The 21,799-nt window shown below is 36.9% G+C and overlaps 2 protein-coding genes across 5 annotated transcripts in view; both read right to left on the bottom strand.

The window, feature by feature from the left end:
- Nucleotides 1–3,449, bottom strand: part of CAAP1 (caspase activity and apoptosis inhibitor 1) — a 53,315-nt gene extending 49,866 nt beyond the window's left edge. For 2 of the 3 annotated variants that reach the window (XM_060153513.1, XM_060153512.1), the window contains exon 1: nt 3,055–3,449. In XM_060153513.1, coding sequence (XP_060009496.1) covers nt 3,055–3,366 — 312 coding nt within the window. In that variant the 5' untranslated portion in view covers nt 3,367–3,449. Of the gene's footprint in view, nt 1–2,957 lie in introns of all 3 variants that reach the window. The other variant, XM_060153514.1, reaches the window with a different exon arrangement.
- Nucleotides 3,450–9,542: 6,093 nt separating this feature from the next.
- PLAA (phospholipase A2 activating protein) overlaps nt 9,543–21,799 on the bottom strand; it is a 40,649-nt gene continuing 28,392 nt past the window's right edge. For both annotated transcript variants that reach the window (XM_060155177.1, XM_060155178.1), the window contains 4 exons: nt 19,344–19,412; nt 16,751–16,852; nt 15,053–15,217; nt 9,543–14,018 (listed from right to left, as the gene is read on the bottom strand). In XM_060155177.1, coding sequence (XP_060011160.1) covers nt 13,453–14,018; nt 15,053–15,217; nt 16,751–16,852; nt 19,344–19,412 — 902 coding nt within the window. In that variant the 3' untranslated portion in view covers nt 9,543–13,452. The remainder of the gene's footprint in view (nt 14,019–15,052; nt 15,218–16,750; nt 16,853–19,343; nt 19,413–21,799) is intronic.

Consider the following 21,799-nt stretch of genomic DNA (forward strand, 5'->3'; position numbering starts at 1 on the left):
AGTAGGAATATAAAATAGTGCAGCTGGTTTGCAAAATGGTTTGTAGTTCCTTATAAAGTTGCCATATGATGCAGAAATTTCATTCCTGGATATATATCCAGAAGAAATGTAACCATAATGTCCGCACAGAAACTTGTACACAAATGCTCATAGCAGCATTATGCATAATAGCCAAAAGTTGGAAACAATCCAAATGTCTATATCAATTGACAAATTAAAAACTTAAATGTGGTATTAGCCACACAATGAAATAGTATTCAGCTACAAAAAGAAATGAAGTACTGATATGTGTTAAAACATGGGCAGACTCTGAAAAACAAATATGCTAGGTGAGAGAAGCCAGACACAAAAGATCACATATGATTCTATTCATATAAAATGCCCAGAACAGGGAAATTTATAAGTCTATAGAGGGGACTTCCCTGGTGGCTCAGTGGTTAAGAATCCGCCTGCCAATGCAGGAGACACAGGTTCGAGCCCTGGTCTGGGAAGATCCCGCATGCTGCAGAGCAACTAAGCCCGTGTGCCACAACTACTGATCCTGCGCTCTAGAACCGCGCGCCACAACTACTGAAGCCGGCACGCCATAGAGCCCGTGCTCCGCAACAAGAGAAGCCACCACAATGAGACACCCACACATCGCAACAAAGAATAGCCCCGCTCGTCACAACTAGAGAAAGCCCGCGCACAGCAACGAAGACCCAATGCAGCCAAAAGAAAAAAATCTATAGAGATAGAAAGTAGATTAGTGATTGCCTAGGGATAGAATGGGTGTATGGGTGTAGAGCTAGTAGGGATGACAGCTAAAAATTGCATATAGGGTTTCTTCTGGGGATGATGAAAATATTTTAAAATTGACTACAGTGATGGTTGCACCACTCTGTGAATATACTCAAAAACCAGTGAACTGTATACTTGAAATTAGTGAATTGTACAGTATGTGAATTATATCTCTATAAAGCTGTTAACAACAATAGGGAATGCAATACACAACAAATATTATGGCACTATTGGAATTTTGCGATGTTCTCTACATGCCTAATATATAATGACTTTTTTTTTTTTACAACTACAGTTACTTCTCATGAGAAGTACAGTTTAGTTCTGTATGCAAATGCTTATAGAATCCTTATTATTGGTCTCCCCATAATAATAAAGAGTACTAAAGACATGGAAACTATTTAAGATAAGAATGGTGATATCCAAAACTGAATCTAAAATGGGTGGAAAAATGCATAGATCTATAACTATTGAAGAATTTGGGGAAAAATAGATGGCAGTTAAGAGAAAAAATAACACCCCTAGAAAAATCCACCAGACCCCGACAGCTGTATGGTCCAACAGTCAAGTTCCGACATATCTTTGAGAAAAAGATATAAACTACTCTGGAACACACCAAAAAAAATGCAAAGCTTTCCCAACTCAATCCATAAGGCTACCATAACCCTGATACCAAAACAAGACAGGTTAACTACAAAAATAAAAACAATAAGCTGATTTAACTTAAGAACATAGGCACAACAGTAAAAATACTGAATTTCAGCCGAGTACAACAACCAAATCAACAAATCAAATAGTATTTATCCCAAGAATGCTGAGGACAATTCAATATAAGTTAACTTATGAATAAAATTACATAATCAGATTAAGAATGAAAACTACTGATCACCTCAACAGAATGCCCTAAAGACATCTGATAGAACTCTACAACCCTCAGAAAACCACGAATTAAAGAAAATGTCCTTAACTTGATCAAAGGTATCTTTCAGAACCTATGGCAAATACACTTACTGGTGTAAAATTAGAAATGTTTCCACTACAAAAAAAAATGGGAAAAGAATGCCTACTATGAACGCTTGTGTTCAACACTATACTAAAAGCCTTAGATTAAAAAGAAAGAAAAGGACTTCCCTGGTGGCGCAGTGGTTAAGAATCTGCCTGCCAATGCAGGGGACATGGGTTCAAGCCCTGGTCCGGGAAGATCCCACATCCCACATGCCGCAGAGCAACTTAGCCCGTGCGCCACAACTACTGAGCCTGCGCTCTAGAGCCCGTGAGCCACAACTATTGAGCCCGCGTGCCACAACTACTGAAGCCCGTGCGCCTAGAGCCCGTGCTCCACAAGAGAAGCCACTGCAATGAGAGGCCCGCGCACCGCAATGAAGAGCAGCCCCCACTCACTGCAACTAGAGAAAGCCTGTGCGCAGCAACAAAGACCCAACGCAGTGAAAAATAAGTAAATAAAATTTTGAAAAGAACAAAAAATAAGAAATATCAGGGCTGAAAAAGAATAGATATATGTACATGTATAACTGAAGCACTTTGCTGTACACCTGAAACTAACACAACACTGTAAATCAACTATACTCCAATAAAAATTAAAAATTAAAAAAAATTATATAAAAAAAGAATTATCAGGGCTGACAAGAGTTAATAAAGAGGCTGCATATCAAACTATTAATGGGGAAGCATAGAGACTTCCATGATTTTCCCTTCATTTCTGTGTTGTATACATTTAAAGTATGTATTCATGCATTTGTTTTATAATGTAAGCAAACTTTTTTTAAAAAAGTTAATATCTTGCTAGGTCGATGGAGCATAAAGAACATGGCTTTTATAATCAGATATTGCATTCGAATGTAGGCGTTATTAACAAACTGTGACTGTGGGTAGACTTCCTTAACCTCTTTGAGCCTCAATTTTCTCATCTTGTAACGTGGAGGAAGAGAGACATAAAGCGCAGCTCGCAAGGGCACTGAAGGGTAGTTTCTGACCCATACTTTTCAAGGAGACTGAGGAGACCACAGGAGTGGAAGAAGCCAAAAGCAGTATGAGTCAGACGATCGGTAAATCGGAAACTTTAAGTTCAAGACGTGCGAGTGTGGGGTTCAAGGGAACTTAGGAACGTGAACTTCAAACATGGGACCCCTTAGGATCGCAGCGCTAACGTAAGATACCTCCGGCTCCGCATCCCGCTGCCACATTCCGCTCCTAGCCCACCTTCTTCCGGAAACGCAGCCGCTTCGAGAAGAGGCGAGAAGAGCACGCACGCACCTGCTGCAAGGAGCCGGAGACGCTGGCAGATGAGTCAGTGCTCCTCCGCTTACGGCGCTCATTGCGCTCCACGCTGCCCCCAGCCCAGCAGCTGCCGCAGCTCCCACCGCCAGTGACACTTCCACTCAAGCTGGTGTTCCCGCAGCAGGTGACGCTCCCGCAGCCGCTGGCGCTCCCGCAGCCGCTGGTGCTTCCACTGCCGCCGCTGGCGACGGCGGGAACCGGGTCCGGCGCCGCGAGCGCCGCCGCCGCCGCCGCCTCCTGACCGCTTCGTTTGCGCCGCTTCTCCCGGGAAGACTTCTTCCCCGTCATGATCCCTCTGCTGCAACCATCCGGGGAAAGCCCGCCGCTTGTGGATCGACCAAAACCCTGCCGCAGCAGCTAGCAGCGGGCACGGGGCGTCGCAGCTTTGACGTCACTTCCGGCCGCATCGCTGACGTCAGGAGGCGTTTCTGGAGCCGGGGCCGGGGCCAATAGCGCTGCCTCCGCCAGCCGAGGAGGTAGGCTTGAGTTTGCGGCAGGTGAGCAGCGTGGGTGGTTTTTTGTTGTTTGTTTTCATACCCCTACAAAGGGCCGAAGGCGGAGCATTACAACAACTCTTTGCTTTATTGATACTGTTTTTCAATCTTTGTCTATATACAATACACAGTAAGGTAAAGGTATATTGTTTGATTCTCCAGTGTCATTTGTCTTTCAGTTTTTGGTTGACAATGACAACAATAAAGAAAATTTAAGGGAAATCTCATTATCATCATCACGTGTATAGATTTTTTTTTTTAATGTATTATAGGGAGTTGTACAAGAGTAGGTTCTTCTGCTTCTTTGTTTTTCCCCATTAACACTACTCTCTGGGCATGATGCCTTTTCACTCTAAAGGCCCTTGACGCTTGTATTTATTCTTTCTCAATTTATTTAATATTCAAATACTGGCGCTTAGGTTGTTGACAGCTTGGCACATTGTCAGAAAAATGCCGCTATATATAACTTAAGAAAAAATTTACATTATTTTGTACTCAAAAAAAAGAAATTGACCAAAGGATATAAGCATCTTATTTTTCTTCTATTTAATCGAGTTCTTTTGAAAAAGAAGGGCTGAACCAACTTAGAATGTCATGCATACACTGAAATCTTTGTCAGAATTTGTTCTAACACATGATAATAGTAGTTTTAACTTGGATTCTTGACTTACAGTGTTGAATACTTTTCCACTGATTGGAACACTGTTTCCTCATCATCAAGTAGTCCGGTATTGTTTAACCTTTTATCTACCAGAATAAGTATAGCGAACTGCTAAATGTAAATTAATTCTTTATGTTGGGGAAAGGGGAGCAGGAATAAAATACTCTTGGCATATTAGTGTTGCTACCTTTTCTCTCTTCCTTCTTTCCTCATAAACTGCCGTTTCACACTAGTTCATGGTGTTTTGAAGGAGAGGAAAACAAGAAGAGTTTAGGAGTGGAGGTGACCAATAAGGAGATCCCAGACCATTTTTTAAAGGGATTTGAGGCAAGAAATGCAAAAGAAAAGGAGCAGTGTGTGAAGGCAGCAATGGAAAAGAATAGAAGAGAATTTAGGGAGTACTTCCGGAGATTATGTATTTCCTGCATAGAGTGCATGAGGGACAAGAAAAAGACGAGTGAGTTTTTGAAAATAGATTATGGGTCATAGTTTTATGTTAGCTTTTGTGGGCTGCTGTGTGGGATTTTTGATCTAAACACAAACCAGGTTTTAAAATCAGAGATCAAGAACACATAAAAAAAATGTGTCACCTTTTGGCTTCGGTGGTCTCAGCTGAGGCCTTTAGCCACAGAAGGAAAAAGGTAAGGATAGGGCAACACTAGTTGGGTGGTAGTAATTTTCTAACTTTCATTGAGGTGACAGAAAGCAGTTGAAAAAAGAAACCTCCCTTTGACCACATTCCCTACCTGTCTCAGTCACTCAGCAACAATTTAGTAAGTGCCTAAAACAAACCAGGTTGCAGGGGCAATCCCAGGTCTGGGAAAATAGCTGTCTCCACCCCCCATTCCACCCTTATATTTGCCTTCTAAAGTCAATGCTGAGGCCAAGCCCACTGTGCCCTCAGGAGTTCCATATTGGCCTCATTAAGTCTCATGCCTGAAAGGAATGGGAATATTACAGTATATTCACAGACAGAATAAATACATAAAATCAATAACATGTAATTGTTGTGACCTTGTTATGAACTGAATTATGTTCCTCCAAAATTTATATGTAGAAACCCTAACTAACCCAATATAACTATATTTGGGGTAGGGAGTTTAAGGAGGTAATTAAGCTTAAATGAGTTCATGAGGACAGGGAAAGGGCTTTGACTCATGGTGTGAATATGACATCCAGGTTGTCATAGAGTCAGTGAGATGCCATTGTCTATTTAGGTTGAACCATATGAAATTGCCTTTTTTCTAAGTCAAAACTGGTTGAATGGTGACAGTTTCATATGGTTCAAGCCAATATTATAGAGCTTAAGAGGCCCAGCACTAAATATTGTTATGAACTTAAAAGCTCTGCAAGCAGATGCAGGACTGCTTTTCTGCCGTGGAACAGATATACGGGAGGGTGGACAGAGATTGGGATTTATATGCCATTTTCATAACTACTCTTCAGTGAGTTAACCCAGTGAGCATTAATCACAGTGATTGGCTAGGGACAGGATGCATTAATGCTGGGGCCAATCAGTACTTCTCTGGAATTTTATAAAGAGACATTAGATGAGAATTTTGCGCTTTCATCTTAAATTATGAACTATAAGGAAGTTACCTCATAGCTGCTAGTTGTCGTGTTCCCTGTCCTGGGAAGGATGCTAAGAGAATGAGACCAACAAGAGACACTTGCTGAAACAAGACACAGAAAGTCCTAATGGTGTCATTTTTCATCAGTGAGCCAATAATTCTTTTTTTTTAAGCTGATTTGTTACTTTCTGTCACTTGCAGCCTAGAGTCCCAATTAATACAACTTACGACATGTAAGATGTTCCAGGAACAGCATTTTTTTCTGCTGCCCCATAGCTTTCCTAGAAATATACCCTCCGAGACTATTCAAAAACCCCACCTCCACTCACCTTAACTACATCTAAGATTTCACTTCAAGTATCACTTCTTATTGAAAACCCTTCCAAATCACTTGCATTCTGAACCCTGCTAAGATTAGCTGCTTTTTCCTTTGTAACCTACTGTTCTTACTACAGAGCAACCAAAACTCTCTACTGCAGGCACTTGCTAATATCTTCTTCAAAATACTGTTAGTTCTCATGAACAGAGGCCGTGTATTACATATCTTTGTAGTCTCAACATATAATACAGTATCTGGCACATGCTAGAAACTCAATGCTTGTTAAACTCTGTACTGAGAAGTTGCAGATCCACACAGAGCTTCTTTCTATGTCGTCACTGTGGTAAATGGCATTAATGGCTCCAGGTCTTCACCTCTCTGTATTCGTGCCCTTTGCCATGTAATTTGATAATGTCCTTCTTCCACTGACTAGAGACATAATTCCTGCAGAGTGGAGTCAACCATATGACTTAATGAAGCCAAGGGGATATTAGCAGATGTGCAGCAAGCAGTCTCAATAAAAGCTTGTGCAGTTAAGATGGTCCACTCTTGTGCTTCCACCATCACCATAAAAATTATATACTCAGACTAGCCCATTGGTCCCAGGAGAAAGAAGAGACAGATAGGGCTCAGCTGCCCCAGCTAAGCTATCCAGTCAAGTCCAGAGTAGAGCAGAGTCACAAATGAGCCTAGCCAGGATCAGCCAAACCCCAAACGTGTTAACTCCTGAGCTAAATAAATGCTATCGTTTTTGTTATTGTTTTCTGTGCAGTATTACTGTGGCTATAGTTAACTTATATGCATACTTTCTAGACTCCCCCTGCCCCCTCTTTCCTTGTATTTCTCTGCTAGTTATGAGAAGAACCTTCAACGCTGTTTGATATCAAATGAGTCACTGTTCAATGCTACAGCTGTAGGATGGGTAGATGTGATTCTTATATTCTAACAGAAATGCCTTTATATTTCATGGTGAGGTTCTGTGGCATTATAAAGAAGTGTAAGGATATTTGTGTTTAGAGTTCCAACCAACTGCTTTTATTAAAAAATCATCAGGACACCACCACCCCCTACCACCTACATGGGCACTTTTTCCCCCTGTAGCAATAAAATCTAGTATTTTTCTTTTCCTTTTAAATGTTCTTTGTACACAGCAGTCACTTTCATTGTTAAAGAAGATGTTAGACTTGGTTATCTTTGAAAGTAATGCTTGGTAAACATATATGTGGCAGATATTTTGCTAGCCTTTTTTTTTTTTTTTTTTTGGCTGCGTTGGGTCTTCATTGCTATGCGCGGGCTTTCCCTAGATGCGGCGAGCGGGGGCTGCTCTTCCTTGCGGTGCGCGGGCTTCTCATTGTTGTGGCTTCTCTTGTTGCAGAGCACCGGCTCTAGGCGCACAGGCTTCAGTAGTTGGGCTCAAAGGCTCTAGAGCGCAGGCTCAGTAGTTGTGACGCACAGGCTTAGTTGCTCCGCGGCATGTGGGATCTTCCCGGACCAGGGCTCGAACCTGTGTACCCTGCATTGGCAGGTGGATTCTTAACCACTGCACCACCAGGGAAGTCCGTATTTTGCTAGGCTTTTACACAAATATCTTATTCTTCTATTTTATGAAATCTCAATGTAGAGATATGTAAACTGGGACTGAGGTTAAGCAACTTGCCTTAACTCATTAATAAGTGGTGGAAATATCACTGAACTATATGGCTTTTTAACTCCAAAGCCAGTAATCTTTTGCTATATTACACTGCATCTCTGGTTGCTCTTACTATTGAAATTTTAAATGATGTAGACGTAAGCAAACATTTCTTGAATTTATTAGTTCCTTTGAGGACACAAGAATGAAAGAAATGTGGTTTGAGGACTTGTTTCAGGCCACTTTTTTCTGCTCTATGTATCAACCTTACATGCCACTACCAACCATCATAGTTGCTATTATGATAAAGTGAAGTGGCTACTACAAATCGAGATTTTTCTCCATATGGATGTCCAGTTTTGCCAACATCATTTTTTAAATATAATTTTGTTGTTTTGTTACTACTGACTTGTCAAAAAAATTTACTTGACCTCTTTCAGTTTCTTCACCTGTAAGATTACTAGCAGTACTTGCCCCATGGAAATAATGGTAAACATAGGAAATAGCATAATGTACTTGCTTAATGAATGCTATTTAGTTTACTTAAATTCATCTGTTCTTTGCAATGCTGCTCAACTGGTTGGTTTTAAATACAGTTGCAAACCATTGAGTAAACATTGCTATATCATATGCCTTAAATGTAGAGTGATGTTATCTCTATCACATTATATCTAATGAAAATATCATTGCCACTTGGACATCATACTTTTGTGATTTATTATAAAGTGTCCAGGAAACCCAGGGTCAAGTTTTAAGTCCCAGGAATTCATCTTAGGCCTAGCATCAATATCAGCTTACCTACTTTACAGAAGTATGTTGGTCAACTTTCTCCTCTAAAACTTCCATTACCCACCTTATTCTGAAGGCTGTTTTCCTCCATGACAGGCACGAGTGGTTTAGTTTTGCCCTCAAAGTCAAGATCCTGCCTTTCTTAGTATCCCTGGAAAACAAGCATCCTAATTTCAAATATTAAACAAATAAAACCTGATAACCACTTTAGGAAGCAGACAGGTGGAAAAATATTTAAGAACAAGAAAACTTCAAAAAAATGTTCCCCCATCTTTGTTGAGATGGTAACTAGAATGCCAATTATACCATTTTTATTCTCCTAACCTCCTTTAGTTAAGGGAAGGAAAACATCACTAAGGAAGCTCAGATATGATGCAATCAAGTAAAAAAAAAAAAATCAAACAAAAAACAAGTTACTAATCACCTGTGAATATTCTGGCCACAATAGTCTAATTTCAATCTAACCAAGCCTTTGGATTTAGCTTTCTGTTTGTAGGAAATAGGTGTGGCAGGCAAATTCTAAGAGGGCCACCAAAGATCCCTCTCCCTGGTATTCATAACCTTGTGTAATCCACATTTTTGAGTAATTTACTTCCAAGCAATAGAGTATCTTGATGTTGATGGGATGTCATGTTTGTGATTAAATTATAAAGATTCTTGTTGGTCATGCTAGCAGACTGTCTCTTCCTGGCTTTGATGAAGCAACTGGCCATGTCAGGGAGGCCCACCAGGCAAAACTTGATGGCAGCCTCGGCCAACAGCCAGCTAGGAACTGAGGTCCTTAACTCAGCAATCAAAAAGAACTGAACACTAACTACATAAGTGAGCTTAGAAAAATGCATCCTTCCCCAGTCCAGCCTTCAGATGAGACCCCAGCCTTGGTGGGCACCTTGATTGCAGCCTCATGTGAAACAAAGAAGCAGAGGAAGCAGCTAAGTTGTGGCAGGATTCCTCACTCACAGAAAATTTGAGATAATAAATGTGTGTTATTTTAAGTCACTAAGTATTGAGGTAATTTATTAAGCAACAGTAGATAATACAGTAGGGTTATAAGAATGTTTGTTACAAATACAAAACGGGAGTAGTTAACATTCTGGATTGGCCAACACACTTCAAAGTCAATGATAAAAAAAAAAAAGATGGAGGAACTGTTGTAGATTAAGAGACCAAACAGCCATATAACCAAATAACTAAATTCAATACCTAAACCTTGATTTTTTAGATTAGAGCCTTTAGAACAAAAGTTATAAAAAACATTCTTAGGACAATGAGGAAATTTGAATATACACTGGATATTAGATGTTATGAAATTACTAATTCTTTTAGTATGTGGTTATTAATAAGAATATTCTTTAAAATGTTTTTTCTTAAAAGATGCATAATGAATTATTTAGTTGATAAGTGTGTTATTTGTAACTTATTTTAAAATAATTTCAAATGGAAGTATTAATAATAGAGATAAAGCAAATATGGCAAAATGTTAACAACTGCAGAACCCAGTTGGCAAGTCCATGGGTGTTCATTGTATGTATGAACATTTTCATTAAAAAACTGAAAGGAAACACATGGAAAAATGTTAAATGAGCCTTCAAAATTGTATTTATAATGACAACTACACTGTGCTACAGACTGAATGTGCCTCCTCAAAATATGTTGAAACCTAATCTCCTATGTAATGGTATTTGGAGGTGGAGCCTTTGGGAGGTGATTAGATCATGAGAGTGGAGCCCTCAGGATTGAGGGGTCCCCAGAGAGCTCCCCCCTCCCTTCTGCCATGCAAGGACACAGGAAGACAGCATCTAAGAGCCAGAAAGTGGGCCCTTACCAAACACCAAATATGCCAGCACCTTTATCTTGGACGTTCCAGTCTCTGGAACTGTGAGAAGTAAATGTTTGTTGTTTAAGCCATCAAATCTATGGTATTTTTGTTGTAGCAGCCGCAACAGACTGAGATACTGTGTATAATTTTCTACAGAAGAATGCACTAGAATTTAGAGTAATTATAAATTATTTTTTCTAATGATTGAATAACATTCCCTATTCTCAGGTGGGTAATTTATATCTCAAGACCTCTAGGAAGGATGATACATCACTAATGATCCTCTATGCATTTTATTATTTTTTCACAAAATAACCATAATATACAGTGATAACTGCTAAGGAAGCCATAACCCAGTCTTATCCCCAGTTATCTTTGTGAAGGTTTTTAGCTATGCTTCTTCCATTATTTTAAGAAGATTATGAGGTAGATAAAAAAAATTTGTCACATTGTTATTTAGTTATAAATTCAGCTAGTCATGAAAAAAAAATCATAACATGCTCATTTTATTTATTTATTTATTTACTGGCTACACCGTGTGGCATGGGGGATCTTAGTTCTCTAACCAGGGATCGAACCCTGCCCCCCTGCAGTGGAAGCGTGGAATCCTAACCACTGGACAGCCAGGGAATTCCCTAAAATGCTCATTTTTAAAAATGTAATGCCAGAGGGGAACTACAATAGTTAATGAATTAGAGACAATGATACCTTAGCTCTTTTGCAGGCAACTGTTTCTAATGCAATATGAAGGACATTAACCCCAAGACTTTTACCACTGGAGGTGATTTGGCAACATTTATCAAAGTTTAAAAATGTGCATTAACTTGACCTACCAATTCCAAGTATAAAATGTATCCGAAGGAATTAGTAAGAAACTTGTGAGATTTGCCATAGCATTGCTTGATAGCTGAAATAGGAAGCAATGTCAGATAATAGGAAATGGGCACATCAATATAACATATTTATTAAGGTGGAAATATGTGTACTATATGTCAAGTTTAAAAATCAGGTTATTGAACAATGTGTATCATACAATCCTTTTTTAAAAAATAAAACATGTTTACATACCAATTGATATGGCACAAGATGTCAAGAATGATTCTCTCTGGGTAGTGGAATTATAGGCAATTTTTATTTAATGTGTGTGTGTTTTATTCAATGAATGTGCATTTTTCTATTCAGAAAAAAATAATAAGGGAATGGAAAAAAGTAACTTAAGTAACTTTAAGTAACTTAAAAAAATCTTTAAAACAATTAGATCACCACTTATCACTTATCTTTCAAGTGGGATTTCTTTTCCTTTTTGCTAAACTGTATTTTGTAATTTTTCTTCAATAAACATAACAGTATAGTGGTTATAAAAACACTTGCACACTAATGGGAAGCAAACAGTGTTTACCATTTGCCACCCCTTACATTCGGAAGAGTAAACTCCTATTCTTAACGAAGACTTTACATCCTACCATTATTCAAAGGTACCTAGTATTTCAAAATATTGCAGATAAATTGTACTTACAATTGCATGCTAAACATGACATGTTAAAAAGAAAGCACTGTATTGTAAGTACTGAACCAGGCTGACCCAGTTACACTCTTAATGCAGTCATTTAACTTTGACTTAACCCCCTAAATCCCAATTCAACAAAAAGCAAAGCACGGGTAACTAATGGAACCAGCAAACAATATTTAACGTCTGGGTACACACCAGAAAATTGCAATGTAATACTCAGCAAAATACATATCCCCTCAATTTACATTTTACCCATTCTCTTTTGATATTCCAAACGTTTTTCCTTGGACTAATCTAGACAATCAAACCATTTCTCTCTTATTGGGGAGGAACTGTTCTTCTTAGACTGCAATTTGGCATTAAGCCAGGAAATTCACGGTTCTAAATATCATAAATGTTGGGAATGATGCTCACTATTTTAGATTAAGAATAGTTACACTTCTCTTAAGAAATTAAGGTTCTCTTAGACACAACAAATTATATAATTAATGGGTTGGTTCCTTCTTGGTGTTAGTTGCTAGGATGTTCATAGACAAATTTGTGACCCCTCCCTCTCTAGGAAGTATGGCATGGTTTGTACTTTTCCTTTTTTCCATCATGATTCATCCCACTATCTTTACTTCTGAAAATAGAGATAACATCACCCTACATTTAACAGGATTTGGGAATTAAATATCCAAGTGTTTAGCACTATACCGGGACCATGTTAGAGGCTCAAAAATACTAATTTCCCATGACAGTCTCTGGACTTGCAAATAACAGTTTGATGTATTCTTGCTCGCTCAATTGCCTGATAATATTCAACACATTCCAAATTCCCTTTGATATAATGGAAATGACCAAAAATAGACAATCAGATATCGAAATTGGAATGAATAATGAAGTTACCTCAAATAGTGAAGGGGAAAAGAAACTGGATCATAAGCCTGTAGTCAATTTGGGGCTTCATCTGTCTGAACTGATACACATAACACAGCTTAGTAATTTGCTTTTACTTCAACTAAAAATAAGCCATCAAACAAACTTTCTATTTACAGAGGACTTAAATGAAGAAATTATGTTGTATCTTTTCAATATATGGAATAATTTATAACAAACTTAATTTTAAAAATTCTAAAGTAGTTGTCCTAAAACAAAACCTTGAAATCGATCAGTGCTGTTGAAAGAATCCAGCAATGAAAATGAGTAGAGCAGAAATTAAATAAAAGACAACCACCAACAAGTAACAGTCTGGGGTATATAAGTAGTAAAGCAGATTACATAAATAAAAGCCCTTGTCTTCTCCTAGTTGGCTAAGGTAAGGGAACTACACCACTGTAGTTGTGTTGCCGTTGGTCATAGCTCATTCTTAATTTATATCTGAACTATTAAAAAACCTATCCCCATTACCCAGGAAAATTTCACAGTTCACCAGTGCAAAAATTTTATTTCTCCTTTGTTTCCCCTCCCCCGCCCCCACTTTACAAGATCTGAAATTTTACTTAATCCACAGCATTCTTTTCATCATCTGTAATCAGACGTGTGAAATGTGAGGAAAAAAAAAAACTTATCAATTTAAAATCTCAGTCCCCAAGCCCACTGTTACAGTAAATTTAGGATAAGTCTACAGCATTCACTTACTTTAGCTGGTTCTGATACCGAGGCATACTTTTTTATTTGAGAATCAACGCCTAAAGATTTGGCTAATTGTACAGCGTTTGAATCATCACTGATAAGTGTCCCAAGAGCCACAAGAAGTCTAAAAGTGGCTTCCAGGTCTTGTACAACTTCCAAGACTGTGCTAATTACTGACAAGCACTGAGCTTTCCCTTCAATGTTATGGTCTTTATGAAAACAAACAGAATAGTTCAGGGTTAATGTAGCCAGAGCAATGTGAATGTTCTTATTGCTCCCTGATTTCAGTTCTATTGCATGGGACAGTAGTGATTCCCTCTGGGACATCATGAGCTTTTGTCCTGCCTGGCCAACAAAACAATTGCAAAAAGTCCTGAGAGCAAGCAGCTGGTTTGCTGGCTTTCCTTTAGGGTTCAGAAGACTGATGAGATGGCTGCTGAACCGAGCTCCTTCTTTTTCATTGCAGAAGTTCTCATTCACACTGGGATGTTTAATTGATAACCGAAGAATGTCAAGTGCAGGAAAGACAATATCTATTGAAAAGAAAAATTCATTAATGTTAAAAAAAATTTTAAACATTAAAAATAATACGCCTGCTTTACAAAACGTGTATACTTCTGAAACTTGTGTTAACTGATTTTTCATATTTATAGAAACTGTATTTATTGCTACAAGATCACATTACTTTAAAAATATGGTAACTCTCCTGGGTTATTAAAATAGCTTGACATACAGTGAGTATTCAATAAATCTTTGTGCAAAGAATAGGATTGGGACCTTGCTTTTAAAAAATTCTAAAACAAGACCAAAGAATTGAGGGAAAGTTCTTTATAGGAGAATTCCAGTTCACAAATGCCAATAGGATGCTTATTATACACATTGGTAGAAGGATTTATATTTAAGGGACTGGGTAGACACCAGGTAAATGAATGCGCTAAACAATCTTAACATCATTAAAAGTGAAGAAAGCAGAAATTATGGGCCCTGTGATATAAAGGTAGTATGCAACATCATTTATAAAGGATATTCACCTGAAAAAAACTACTGAACCAGAATCTAATTATGTCTAGCAGGAAAAACACAGATAGAGGAACACATTAAGTGATCAGCCAAATTCAAAATATAGGACATTTTGCAGGAAAAATGATTTTTTTCTCCAATAAATCAATTACATGAAAAAATAACAGGGAAGAGGACACTTTTAGAATAAAAAAGAGTTAATTAACTAAATAAAAGAAAACATACTTATAGCAAATGTTTGTAGCCTATGTTTAACAGGTCAGATAGAGTTTCGTGGATGGCTTGCAGGGAACCCACAAATGCTCTAAAAGAGTATATAAAATGGTCCATGTATGGGATCATTACATTACCTTCAGATTCTCTTAAGGTATGTGACCAAAGCAAGACTATGAGTTACAGTGGTATAGTGAATCCTTTGTGTGAAGTTTTTCCCAATGCGAATTTCAACTAACATGTCAACTTTTATTTAATCCAGAAACACCAGTAGTATGAAATTAAAAGATATACTTTCTGCTTTCTAGTTACATTTTAAAGAGTGTTTCTGTACCTTCAGGCCAGTTAACAGCTTTCCATAAAATCTGAAGTTGCTGGGCTGTGGGTTTTTCTGAAGAATTATTACATATTAGAGACAGTATCTTTTCAAGAAGTACCAAGTCATCCTCAGTTAACTTCTTCTCTTCCGATGCAGTTCCATTAAGTTCCTTCAGTTTACCTAGAACCCAAATCCAAACCTTCAATTTTCTCTAACTGTAATTAGGCAGATATATCACATAAATGCCAACATTTTCAGTAAGAGTACTCTACCACACACCATGGAGAGGTAAGACTTTTCACAGCAATTATCAAAGACCATAAAACAAGAATAAGGCCTGGGAGTAATTTTAAGCTGAGTACAGTACAGAAAAAGAAAGATTACTGTTATGATTTTTATTTTACCTGTTGTCTTCTAAGATCTTCTAAAGCTTTTGCTTTGAATAAGTTTTTAAGTATACCATATTTGTTATCATTTTGAATGCTTTTCAAAGTAATATTATGTCATATATAAGTCAATCCCCTACTTTCTCAGAGAGAAAATTTATAACATCTTTTAGCCAACTTATGGCAACTTCTATGACTGCCAATGAAATAGTCAAAAAGCTAAATGTGTATTTATATTTAATTTATTGACTTAGTTTCATCTGTACATTTGACATCACATTTTAAAAAAAACATTTAATTTGCTTCCCATATTGACATTTCATGAAACTATTTCTTTCAAACTCTTCACATGCATCTTCAATATCAGCATCTTTGTCATCATTAATGTTACTTTGAGTCATCTAACACTATTTCCTCAAAAATTTTCATCTCAAAGAATAAAAAAGGCCAAATTTCCATCACAAAAGGTTTAAGAAGATACAATGTCCAAATTTACAAATTTTTATCTATCATAACTGGAAACTTGGATCTATTTCATTATTCTTTGGCATTAAAAATTACTTAACACTAACAGAATATTAAAACAGTTTATTAAGGGAATACAAAAAGAGATCTTTTATATTTGTACAAGAGTTTAAAAATGTCAAGTTGTCTAAAAGTGTGTATACACTTCTTTATTGTTCAAAAATAAAGCAATTAAGAAAAGACCTATGAATGATTTTTATAAAGACAGTATGAAGGATGATGAGAAACAAAACAAACCTCCCCAAAACAATAACACCCCTGTCATATATTCAGGTATGTATGTTATCTTATCTCAATAGACTCTCACCATAATCTTTGAGGAAAACAGAGCTAGTAATACTCTCAGTCAAAAATAAACAAACAAAAAACAAAACAAAACCTAGTCATTTTGTTTTGAGGAAAACATTAACAGAAAAAGCAATGAAAGCCAACTGAGCAGTTTCATTTTTACAGACAAGATCTTTGTTTTTTAAATGCTTTACTCATTCGTTTTCATTATTTTTTTTCTGAAATCAGTTAAGAGCTTAGGGAATGTGACTGATATTTTTCCCCTTTAATTTTTTTTTCTCATTAAAGTCATCAAAAAGCATTTACTTATATTTGTGTAAGGTTTCTTATAAAGTATTAATGTCCATTATCAGATCGTGTATTTTTAGTTGACTCAGTTGTGTAATACCAAAATACAAGTCTCTATCGTGTAAGCACCTGGTTCCCAGCACATGCTTAGGACAGAAACAGCCTTGAGAGCAACTCAAAGAGTCTGTGGATATGTGAGAAAACTACTTAATTAAAATACACTTACCTAATATTTGTGTAGGGTTTGCTTGATCAAAAGTGACAGCCTCTTTTTTAGGAAAATAAATATTCACTGTCTTAGATGCAGCTGATTGGTAGGCACTGTTCCCTATTCACAGAATAGAAGAAAGTGAAAATCGTTCAGAGTGGTCAAGAGCAAGATTTTTCTAACTGATTTTTGTTTTCAAAATTACTGAGATACATAACTATTCAGTGCATGCAATAAAATAACAACCAACTTCAGAAAAAAAGAAAATAAATCCGTAAGATTTTATATACTGTATATATTTGTTAATATAATAAATTTTAGTTTTTGGAATGGGAGCTTCATTGTAAAACAAAGCCTTTCCATTTCATATTTTCTACTTCTCTCATATTTTTAAGATTCAATCTAAATTGAAAGTTTTTAAAAGATCAAAGAACACAAAACAATTATGAAACTTTCCATTTCCTTCTTCTCTAGGCATACTAATCTCTCTTTTCTCATTCCAAATCATGTAGTAGGCATTGTCATTTTCTCCAATCATTTTCTACATCATTTTTATAAATCCCTCCCAAGTTGTAAGCTCCTGAAGGGCATATGTATTTACTTCTTAAGTCCCCATTATAGTAACACTAACTCAGTATCTGATGATGAACAAAAAACTGCCACAAGATGAAAATTCAACAATACTCAGTGTATAAGCTACTTCAACTAAAGCATAATTTAAATCTCATTTATGTCTTTCATTTCAAATCTTAATTTATACAACATTTTTGTTCTGACGTAAAATAAAGGTATTTTGCAAAAATATGAATAAAACATTTTAATCTTCTGAGTATATTAGGAATAGAAAGGGGGAAGGTAGATAAATGAAGAATGAGGTAAGTGCACAAAATTAATTCTAATTGCTTACAAAGCATAAAATATTTATTGACATGATCAAAGACACTGCCTGTACTCCTGGTTGTTAGAGTCTAGTTGTGGTAAGGAGACTGCAAATCAAATTATCATCCAAACAATTAAATACAATGAAAAGTTCTCTGAAGGAAAAGTATAGGATGCATTGAGAGCTTATGATAGACTAGAGGATCTAGCAAGAGGTATATGTGCATATCCAGGAAGTTTCACTGAATTCATTTAATAAATACTATACTGCAAAATTAAATAAAAAAGAAAAAGGAGGGAAAAAGCCAAACAATAATTACTGGTCAAAATAGCAAAGTAGAGGGCACAAGTATTCCCAAAGAGAACAGCAGTACCAAACTCCTGAGGTAGAAAACTGCATGCCATGCTCAAGACACTGATGCAGGCCAGTATGGAAGAAAAAAGGCAGAGAGGAATGTGATACAAGGCAAGAGAAAATAGTCAATGGGAAGCTATTACAGGGTTTTAATCAAGGGAGGGGCATAAACAGGACGACTGAGAGACCAATTTGGAGGCCATTATTTCATTGGGCTAGGTGAGAGATGACAGTGGCTTAGATAAGGTATACAAAGGTCCATTACATACACCAAACTGTTAAAAACTTTAATTTCTTAAAAATGAGAGGAAGCACTGTTAACTTTAAGACTCTTTTGTAATACAACAGGTATAACATTACTAAGAATTTATTCCGTATAAAATGATTTACATATATTTCGTAATTTTAAACTCTTATTTCTAGGAAGTAGATATAACTTTACAAATGAGAAAAAGAGAGGCACAGAAACAGAATGACTTGCTCAAGGTAAAACACATAAAAAGTAGTGGAACTGAGATTTGAGTCTAAGCATTCTCACTCCAGAGTCCTTAATCTTAATTACTTACTACATTAAACTTCAATACTGCCAACCAATGTTACTTTCACAATGAAAAAATAGCTTAAAAAATCACATACCAACTTAGTTCTCAAGTAGAGTGGTGGGTTTATATTTTATTATGCTCAATAACATATATGTCACACATATTCTCTTGTATAAAATAATAGGGAAATATATATGCCAAGAGATCTGTCAAGCTTACAAGAGGTGAACCACAAGTTCAGTTCTGCGTTTTATGGCAGCCTATACAGAGTAAAAAAGTATGCCTGCATATATTCAACAATGCTAAACAAGTAAGATGTGTCAGGGTTTAGGCTGGATACTAAGAATAAAAAAAGTTAGTTGCGCAGGGGAAAGCCAAATATTCCAGGCCTAAATCGTAAAAGCAAATTCTTTCCTGAGTCCTCTCAATGTGTAAATAATATTCTAAACACATTAAGTATGTAAGAATGAAGTGGAAGAGATGGGAATAACTCAGATTTTGTAAGGATAGTGAGGAAACCAGCCTTAACACAGTAGAACAGCAGTTTTCAATCCTGGCTGCACATGAGAAAATTATAAAACTACTCTTGCTAAGATCCCAACCCAGAGCAACATTAGATCAAGTGAGCATCGCTGGGGATGAGGTTGAAGTAGTTTGTCTAAGCTCCCCAGATGATTCTAATGTGCAGTAATGACACAATTCTGAGAACACTCTAAAAGCCAGGTCAAAAGTTTGGTCTTGATTTACTGTATAAAAAGTTTCTCAGCAAGAAGAAGATGCCAATTTCCTTAACCTTTCATTACATAAAAAAAAAGAGGAAATGAAAAATGTGTACCTGTAAATGGATCAACTCCAGCTATAGTAGTTCCCATACTTGCAGACCCGGGTACATACCGACCACCACCTAAAATGCAATAATACTCCTAGTAAGCATAGGTAACAGCAAATGATAAAGTTCAAACTGCTCCTTCTCTACACAGAATGACTTATTTTCATTATTAGTCACACTTCAGAATGACATCTTAATAAAACAGCTGTAAATTTAATACAGCAAAATGCTTAGAAGAGTATCTGGCATGCAGTTAGATCTCAATAAAATTAGCCGGAAAAGTAATTCTCAAGGTATAAAATAAATATTACATGCCTTATATACTATAATTATAGAAGTTTAATGAATTATAAAAGCATTAATAGATTGGAGAGAAAGACAGTCAAAAGTTTCCATAATGAAATGTGGACACTATTTTATTGAAATAGAGACGGGATTAGTTGGCACATAAGACAAATAGAAAAGAAACTAGGTAAGAGTTAGGGATGCTATGATAATAGCCCAGTCTCAAATTTGAGAATACTTGTAGCTGCTTTATTGAAAATGGAAAGAAAGAAAGAAACAGGAAAAACAAGTGCAGAGAGAGAATCAGCAGGATTTGGAGATGTTCGGAGTCCTGGATCAGCCTTTGTGGGAAGAAGAAAGATGAGCTATTGTTCTAGCCCCTCTAAGCTTAATATTCAGGAGTTGGTATAACCAGTGCAACAGATACAGAAAAAACAAACAAAACTAAAAAACAAAACTGCAGATGTGAACAGGATTCATTAAAATAATGAAGAACACAGAATAAGTGGATTTGCTGAGTTTTTACCATATGCTGGCTAGCATGCTAAGCATCTTAATTGCATGAATCATTTACATATTAATTAGAGATCATTATTATATAATATTTCAGAAGAGGAAGGCTGAATAATTTGCCCAAGGCGTTATTATGAGGCAGAAAGTAGTCCTACACTGTTCCAAATGTGGTTCTCTGACCACCTGAATGAGAGTCACTGGTTCAATATGCAGACTCCCAGGGCCTGCCCATAATAGCCTAGTTCTCCAAATTAGCTTCAATTTAGAAACCAATAGGGAGCTTTTAAAACTACCTGAACAGCAAACCACATCCAAGACCATACAATCAGACTTCCTGGGGAAGGGATCCGACTCTGAGTATTTTTAACCTCCTCACTAATCTAGTGTATCAGAATCTCTGGGTGGGACCTTGCAATAACTAACTTAAACAAGCATCCCATATGATTCTAACTGACATTAAATGTTTGAGAGTCATATAAATGAGGAAAAGAAAAAAGAATTAAGATTGACCTTAAGTGAGAAGCAAGATGGGTAATGTTTTGGCCCCAGTGCTGTTGGTAAAACTGGAGGAACAACATCAACAATAGTAATAGCTAACATATATTGAGGGCTTAAATATATTCCAGGCATTTTGCTAAACACTTTATATGTACTATACCACTTAATTTTTATAATATCTCAATACAGCAAACGTTTTTACCTATCTTTTATAACAGTGTGGTTCAGTTAACCTATTAATTCCATAATTCTCTTGGACTTTTAGTATGCTATCTTGCATATCTCCATAATCAGTGCATCTTCTGAGTTACTGACACTGTGCAACAGTGAGACATGCTCCAGTTACGATGGCCCCAGTTGTTCTCTTGATTTTGTTGGTACTGTTTGAAGCTTGGTATATTCTTTCTGTTCCAAAAAAAAGCTGCTAATGAGATTCAGGAACTCTGTTGTTCTAAGTTTCAGAGCATCACTGTGCCTGAATATGCTGATAGAGAAAGTTATCATCTTATCTACTCTTCAGATCTTTACTGCCTTTTCAGGGTCACCAAAGACTTCCTTAATAGCCATCATGCTATCACAACATTTAGCTTGATAGTTGGTTTCTGTAGTACACTGGTACACTGCACAGGGTACAGATATTTATTTGCATCTGGGCCACCAATGCATTCTTAGGAGAAGGGAAGCTCACTGAGAGCAGTTCACAACTTCATGATACTGACCCAAGGTTGTGTGTTGGTCCCATCTATGGTTTAGAAAGGACTATACGGTCACTTTTAGAGCTCACAGTACTAAGTCTGCAAGGCCAATAGATACCATAAATACTACGAATTTCTTCCCAAATTTGGTATATTGTCCAGGAACTCTGGCTGAAGATCCAACAACAGCATCATAAAATACATCAAATGCTATTCTGAAAACAGAGATTTCTTCAGTTGTATTAAAGTCCAATTTTTTTCCAGTAGTGTTGATGCTGAGGCATGCATACCTTTGGTAAATAAAGTCACTTTGAAGAGACACCAACACCTCCAGGGCTTCATGAAGGCCATTAATAACTTAGATTAGGAAGACTAATCCTGGGTAGCTGGGTGGACTGTCTCCTTCCATGCTAAAGGCAAATTATGCCTGGGCAAACTTCTTGACTGCACTGCTCCATCCAATCTCAGGGA

Source organism: Lagenorhynchus albirostris, chromosome 7 (assembly GCF_949774975.1).
Source record: "Lagenorhynchus albirostris chromosome 7, mLagAlb1.1, whole genome shotgun sequence".
In the NCBI taxonomy this organism is placed as follows: Eukaryota; Metazoa; Chordata; class Mammalia; order Artiodactyla; family Delphinidae; genus Lagenorhynchus; species Lagenorhynchus albirostris.